At 56.6% G+C, this 7,691-nt stretch overlaps 1 protein-coding gene across 1 annotated transcript in view; it reads right to left on the reverse strand.

Moving 5' to 3' along the window:
- Nucleotides 1-7,691, reverse strand: part of NOTCH3 (notch receptor 3) — a 34,794-nt gene that overhangs the window by 22,288 nt on the left and 4,815 nt on the right. Inside the window, 12 exon segments of the mRNA XM_029917837.1 lie at nt 1-70; nt 147-339; nt 1,044-1,154; nt 1,275-1,508; nt 2,071-2,184; nt 2,924-3,037; nt 3,680-3,865; nt 3,956-4,111; nt 4,727-4,960; nt 5,042-5,164; nt 5,257-5,595; nt 5,678-5,820. The exon segment at nt 1-70 is cut by the window's left edge and continues 7 nt beyond it. Of these exon segments, the coding sequence (XP_029773697.1) occupies nt 1-70; nt 147-339; nt 1,044-1,154; nt 1,275-1,508; nt 2,071-2,184; nt 2,924-3,037; nt 3,680-3,865; nt 3,956-4,111; nt 4,727-4,960; nt 5,042-5,164; nt 5,257-5,595; nt 5,678-5,820 (2,017 nt within the window).

Here is a 7,691-nt window from a genome sequence, read left to right on the forward strand (position 1 = left end):
ACAGGCATCTCGAGCAAGGCTCTGGCTGCATCGGGGGCCACTCCAGCCAGGCTCACACACGCAGCGGAACCTGGGAGGAAAGGCAGTCAGGGAATGCATGTGGGCAGGGAGGCAGCAGGGGATCAGGGGCTGGGGAGAGGCCTCACCCTCCAGGCGCATCGTGGCAGACACCGTGACTGCAGGGCTCTTGGGCACAGGGATGGCTCGGGGGAAGGCAGAGCGGGGGCAGGGAGCCAGGGGGGCAGAGGCAGCGGAAGCCATTTTCCCCATCCACACAGGAGCCTCCATCACCGCACGGGCTGGACGCACACTCGTTGATCTCCACGTTGCAAAGGGGCCCTGGAGAGCACGAAGGCAACTTCATCCCAGGACAAGGATGATGGTGCCAACAAGGAAAGACAACCTTGCCCCACTTAGCATGGCCACATCCTTGAGCAAGGACAATCTCACTTCCACAATGCACAAGCTCTTGGACAAATTAGGACAGCCACCTCCTCAACTTAGACCTGCCTTGCTCCAGATTAAACTCGTCCCCACACTGAAATGAAGTCACCTTCATTTTCAACAAGGATTACCTGGGCCCCATGAAGGGACATCCCCATCCCTGAGTCTGGACACCCTCATCTGAGTTCCAAGATGACCTTGAGCTGATATGGGGACAACTTCAGGCCAATGAGAGAGAGAGCATAACCTCAGGACTAAATGTGAACAATCTCATTGGATACACATATGCAAAGAGAAGGGCAAACTCAGCAAAGAATAGGGTGATTTCACCTTTGCCCCTAAAAGCCCCCTTCCTGGGTGGCTCAGTTGGGTAAATGTGTCCAACCGACTTCAACTCGGGTCATGATTTTGAGATTTGTGGGTTCAAGCCCTGCGTCAGGCTCTGTGCTGACAGCTCAGAGCCTGGAGCCTGCTTTGGATTCTGTGTCGCTCTCTCTCTGTCCCTTGTCTACTTGCGCTCTGCCTCTCTCAAAAATAACTAAAAGGTGAAAAAAATTATATATAAAAACAAATGCTTCCCATGGCAGCCACTTGCCCACCTGTGAAGCCAGGCTGGCAGACACAGTCATAGCGGTTGATGCCATCCCGGCAGACTCCAAAGGTGCAGGGGTTGCTGGCACAATCATCAATGTTCACCTCGCAGTTCACTCCTGGGGAAGGGGAACATGGCAGGGGGAGCCACCACTGAGCCCCACCAAGGGCACCATTCCCAAACCCTCTGTGCCCCTCCATATGTACAGTTTCAGCCCCAGCCCCGCCTCCAGCCCCACCTGTGGTGCCAGGAGGGCAGCGGCAGAGATACTTGTCCACCAAGTCTAGACATTTGCCTCCGTGGCGGCAGGGCTGGCTGCGGCACTCGTCCACCTGGCTCTCACAGCGCATGCCTGTGTATCCCGGGGCACAGGCGCACGAGAAGCTGGCAATGCCATCCACACAGCGCCCGTGGTGGCACGGGTCCGGGGAGCAGTCATCCACGTTGCGCTCACACAGAGTGCCTTCGAAGCCTGGGGGACCAGAGAGTCAGACTCCACCCACTTGCCAAGGTCCTGCCCGCAGCCATGGCCTCGGCCCAATCCTGGCCCACTGCAGCCTCAGGCCCTGCCCATCTAACCAGCAGGAGGTGGGCTCAATTCAGACTCCGCCCCTAACTCCACCCAGCTATAGGCTCTGGGCCTCGCCCCTGGCGAAGACACTTCCACAGATAAATCCCATCCCTGGCCATAACCCTGCCTCCAGTCCTTACACTATCAGCCCTGTTCCACCTCACTCTCTGCTCTAGACTGGAAATGGAGGCACATGGGAAGTGTCAGGGGATAGACGAGTTTGGACACGCCCCCTCTACCTTTTGCCCCCAGTATCTGCCAGACCCATTGGCCCCACCCCTAGCTAGCCTTACCACTGCTAAGTTCCATCATTGGCTCCGCTCCCTGGCTCTGTCATTGGCTCTACTCAGGTCCTGCCTTGCTGAGCCCCGCCCCCAAATTTTCCCCTAGGCAGTTAATTGCCTTCTCTCTCCCTTGCTCCGCCTCCAGACTCTTGCTGGCCTGTCAAACAGCCCTCTCTCACCCTCAGCGCAGCGACATTCGTAACCATCAGGCTGATCTACACATTTGGCTCCATTCCGGCAAGGTGTGCTGGCGCACTCATCCACATCGAGCTGACACATGGCCCCGCTGAAGCCTTAGGGTAGGGCGAGGGAGGGACAGATGTGCAGACAGGATGAGAGAAGTCACCCCTTGCCAGCCCTGCCTTGTCTGGGTGGGATGAGCATTTACTTAGTTTTAATTTAATGTCAGGGGCGCCTGGGTGGCTCAGTCGGTTAAGTAGGAGACTTCAGCTCAGGTCACGATCTCACAGTTTGTGGGTTTGAGCCCCGCATCAGGCTTTGTGCTGACAGTTCAGAGCCTGGAGCCTGTCTTCAGATTCTGTGCCTCCCTCTCTCTCTGACCCTACCCTGCTTATGCTTTGTTTCTCTCTGTCTCAAGAATAAATAAAACATGTAAAAAATTTTTAAAAATTAATTTCAGGGGCACTTGGGAGGCTCAGTCGGTTAAGCATCCAGCTTCCGCTCACGTTATGATCCCATGGTTCGTGAGTTCTAGTCCCTAGGCGTGCTCTGTGCTGACAGCTCAGAGTCTGGTGGCTGCTTTGGATTCTGTGTCTCCTTCTCTCTCTGCCCCTCCCTCACTTTCTCTCTCTCTCTCTCTCTCTCTCTCTCTCTCTCTCTCTCTCTCTCAAAAATAAACATTAAACAATTTTTTTAATTTTAAAAGATAAAAAATTAATTTCAATGTTTTTCATAGCATTTGGTTTCTGTTACAATAGCTATCAAATAACATGGCCTTATGGGCTCCCATCCTACAGTCTTTGCCTCTGCAGGGACCTGTCTCTTTCAGGCTCCCTAGCCCAGGGTCCTCACCCGAGGGGCAGGTGCAGCTGAATCCGTTGACTCTGTCCTTGCAGACCCCGCCATTGACACATGGGCTGCTCTGACACTCATCCATGTCCACCTCACAGTAGGTGCCTGTAAAGCCTAGGGAGCGAAGGAGGGGGATTAGGGCAGTGGGGAGAGCAAGTGGGAAGGTATTCCTTTTCCTACTCATAGACAGTTCCCCTGAGCCTTGCTTAGCCTTGACCCTCACCCAGCCCAACCCTAGATTTAGCTTTTGGCCTTACAGTGGACCCTCACCCAGCTGTGGCTCTAAATGAACCAAGGATGATGAGACCCCAATATGGGCCTTGCCTTCAGACCACCCTCTTCCCTTTGCAGTCCTCAGCCTATGCAGGGTGCTCAGCTACCCACTCCAGGGCCCACCACAACCTTGGGCCCAGCCTCACTCCCACCCCAGCATTAGTGCAAGTCTGTAGACTCCACCTTGACCCACAGCAGCCCCTTGTCCCACCCTCATATCATCCCCACCCTCCAGTGGATCCGAAGGCACACACTCCACTCCCCGCCCATCCAAGGTTCTGAAGACTCCATTTATCAGGCCCCTAGCCTTGTATAGATATTCTGCTCTGGCCCAGTCTCCACCCCATTCCAGGCTTCAGTCTCTCTGGGTCCATTCCAGGTCTAGTCTCACTGTGTATGTGGCGGGGGTGCTCCTTGCTGTCTGCAGGCTTCCCTTGCTCACCCCCAGCCTCAGGCTCCGCCCCCACCACCCCCACCACACACCTGCCATGCAGATGCAGGTGAACTGGCCTATGCGGTCTAGGCATGTGGCCTGATTGCGGCAGGGCCCCGATAGGCACTCGTTGACATCAGTCTCACAGCGTGGGCCAGTGTACCCACGGCCACACTGGCACAGGAAGGAGCCCTGTGTGTTCACACACCGGCCCAGGTGCTCACACGGGTTGGCGCCTGCAAGGGGAGACATCGGCTGTGTGAGTGCAGGTGGCTGAGAACCTGCCTCTCCCCTCCCTCCCACCTCTCAGACTGCGCCTCCCTCACCAATGGAGCACTCATCCACATCCTGGTCGCATGCCCCGCCTGTGAAGCCTGGTGGACAGGTGCAGATGGCCCGTCCGTTCACCGGGTTTGTGTCACAGATAGCATCCTCATGACAGGGGTTGCTGACGCAGGCGTCATCCAGATGACACAGAAGCCCTGGGAAGGAATAGGCAGAGTTCAAGGGCGGACCCTCCAACTCTGCCCAAAGGTCCCACATCCCTCACATATTGTTTTGTGTTTTATTTCTATTTACCTGCAGTGTATCTAGTAACTATTCTCCCAATCATTTATAATGAAAACTTTCAAATGTACTGAAGAGTTAATTCATACACCCACCTCCTAGCTTCAACTAGTGTAAGCTTTATGTATCTTTTCTCTTGAACCATTTGCAAATGAGTTGGAAACATCACGTATTGTTTTAAAATCTGTTGACTCCTTTTCTGATTATATACCCTCAAGCCTTGGCTTCTGCAGTATCCTCCCCCTGACATCCCCTACCCTCCAAATCCAAGTCCTCCTCCCCAACACCTCCCCTGACCTTTGCCACTTGCAAAGGTCCCTTCTCCTTGGTCACAGAGTAGCTCTCCATCCCCACAGCTACTGCCTTGGACTGTGGGCCAAGCCTCTTCTGGGGCCTCTTCCGGCCTCACCCTGCACCCCATAGCTGGCCTCCGACCTAATCATGCTATCACTCAAGTCAGACTCCCTCCTTTCCCCCACCGTGGAACCATCATTGGCTCCCTGCTGCCTGCAAGGAAAACAGCCACTCACCAGTCTTGCCCATGGGACAGGCGCAGTAGAATGAGGCCACGCGGTCATGGCAGGTGGCCCCGTGGAAGCACACGGCCGTGGCACAGTCATCGATATTCTGACTGCAGCTCTCACCGGTCCAGCCATTGACACACACACAGCTGTGGCCACCCAGTGTGTTGAAGCAGGTGCCCCCATTGTGGCAAGCATTGGGCTGCAGCTGACATTCATCCACGTCCTCCGTGCAGAACTGGCCTGTGGCACAGAGATGCACTTGTCCAGCTACCCGCCACATCCCCACCCCACCACCTGGCTGTTCTCGGCCCTGGGGCTCACCTGTCCATTCAGGAGGGCACTGGCAGTTGTAGGTGTTGACACCATCCACACACGTGCCCCCATTGAGACATCGGTGCCCTGGACAGTCGTCCACATTCACTTCACAGTTCTGGCCCTCGAACCCTAGCAAAGGAGTAGGAAACAAAGAGGATCACCACCAGGCTGGCCTGCTGCCTGTCCACTCCTGCTGCCTCCCCAGGGAACAGCGCCCTCACCAGGAAGGCAGGCGCAGTCGTAGGTGAGATCGCCACTCTGTCTACAGGTGCCCCCATTTCGGCATGGTGAGGGGGCGCAGGGCACCGCAGCTTTCTCACACAGTGGCCCTGTGTAGCCAGCTGGGCACTGGCAGCGAAAGGACCCAGGCGTGTTGAGGCAGGTGCCACCATGGCGGCACGTCCCTCCCACGCGGCACTCATCCACGTCGCTTCGGCAGCTGCGGCCCTGGTAGCCAGGCGGGCAGGAGCAGAGGTAGCGGCCATCAGGTCCCACAGAGCAGCGAGCACCATGGGTACAGGGGCTGCTGATGCAGGGGTCTGGCAGGGAGCAGTCGGGACCTAAAGCGACCAGGAAAGGGTGAGCTCGGGCCGTGCACATCCCTGCCTGCCTTGGGCTCCCCTCCCCCAGAGCGTCCCTTACCTCGGAAGCCACGCGGGCAGCGGCAGGAGAAGCGGGCAGTGCCTGCCACCACCGAGCTCTGGCAGACGCCACGGCCAGCACAGGGGCCCGAATGGCAGGGATCCTCCAGCTGGCACCGCTCGCCCACCCATCCTGGAGGGCACCTGCGGGCAGAGACAGCTTAGTACAGGGCAGTAGTAGGGTGGTATGGGGCAGGAGAAGCCCAGACAGAGGTACACACGAAACAGACAAGAAACACACAAGCAGCGGCACCTGGGCCACTGAGTCGGTTAAGCGTCAACTCTGGATTTCGGCTCAGGTCGTGATCTCTCGGTTCCTGAGATGCTTGCGATTCTCTCCCTCTTCCTCTCTCTGCCCCTCCCCTGCTCGTGTGCTCACATGAGCACACACGCACTCTTTCTCTCAAAAATAAATAAACATTAAACACACACACACACAAACACATACACACAAGCAGATGGCCCAACAAACAGGCACACTCATCTATCCACCAAACAAATGTTTAACCTACTATGTTCTTAGCAGTAGGAATACAGTCGCAAACACAGTAAGAGTCGCCCTCCTTATTCTCACAGCCAAGTTGGGCAAAGAGAAGACACACAGATAATGAATTATATAACATGCCAGCATGGGGTGGTGAGGACCACCAAGAGTTTAGCGGGTTTTGAGTGATGACCCCAGAAAAGAAATGCCCATGTTCCAGAACATGTGACTCTGACCTTATTTGGAAAAAAAAAGAGTCTTTGCGGATGTAACCAAGTGACAGACATCAAGATGAGATCATCCTGGATTTTCAAAATGGGCCTTTAATCCATTGGCAGAGGGAGATTTAGGAGGAAGCGTTAAAGGCCCCGTGAAGACAGAAGCAGACATGAGTGTTGCACCCACTAGCCAAGGAGCACCTGAAACCCCCAGAAGGTGGAGGAGGCCAGCCAGGAAGGACCCACCTGCAAAGCCCCTGGGACAGAGTGGCTGCAAACACCCCGATTTCAGCCTTCTGGCCTCCAGAACTGTGAGAATCAATCTCTGCTGTTTTAACCCACCCAGTTTTTTGGTAATTTGTTTTGGCAGCCAAGGAAACTAAGACACAGGATGAGGGAGGTTAGTGAAGAGGGAAGGCTAGCAGGATATTTTCAGACTGCAGAAGGTACTGTGTGAGGAAGAGCCTTCCAGGTGGGGAGAAACGCAAGGTCTCAGACTCCAGAAGACAACCTCTCAGGCGCGCGCGCGCGCGCGCACACACACACACACACACACACACACACACACAGACTCAGAAACCCACACAGTTGGACATACTGGCCTGGCGAACATCCAGACCCTAAGCCACAACGCAGTTCACAGATGCCTGGCTCTCCTGTGGAGACAGTGACTCTCCTACATCCTCCTGGCCTTTTCTGGAGGCACATTCAACCCTTCCTGCCACTGGGAGGAGGAAGTGGATGCCAGGTCTGGCGCTCTCTCACTGAAATCGAGTCCTTCAGCCTGCAACCCCTTCCCCAAACCCACCAAGGCAACCTTGAAACCTTGAGTGTGAGGGTGATAAGGCAGTTAGTCTTGAGACCAGAAACCTCCAGAGAGACACCAGCGGAGTGGAGAGGGGAGGGGGAAGCGGGGGGAAAGGGGGAAGGGGATGTTGGACTGCTAAGAAGGTCCAGGCCCCGCCCCCGACGCGGCCCACTCCTCGCGCAGCCCCTCCCCGTGGTTGGTCCCAGCCGCCTGGGGCTAGCCTCGGGCTGCTGACTCAGTCCGTAGCGTCACCCACAAGATCCCCCCCACCCTGGCCCCCAGTGAAACAGGCCAGGGCATGACAGGGTCGGGGTGCCAATGGCATTAAGACGGGAGGGCCCGGCTCCCAGACCTCTCCCCAGAGACCCGCAGGGCCAGGACGTCGGTGACAACTGCGCGCCGAGAGGGGGCGCGCCGCGCCGGGCTCCCGGACAGCGTGTCCCACCGCCAGGGAGGGCGCGGCCGCGCGGGCCCCCTCCCGACGCCCCGGGCGGGTTCCCACGCT

Source organism: Suricata suricatta, chromosome 12 (genome assembly GCF_006229205.1).
Source record: "Suricata suricatta isolate VVHF042 chromosome 12, meerkat_22Aug2017_6uvM2_HiC, whole genome shotgun sequence".
Taxonomy (NCBI): Eukaryota; Metazoa; Chordata; class Mammalia; order Carnivora; family Herpestidae; genus Suricata; species Suricata suricatta.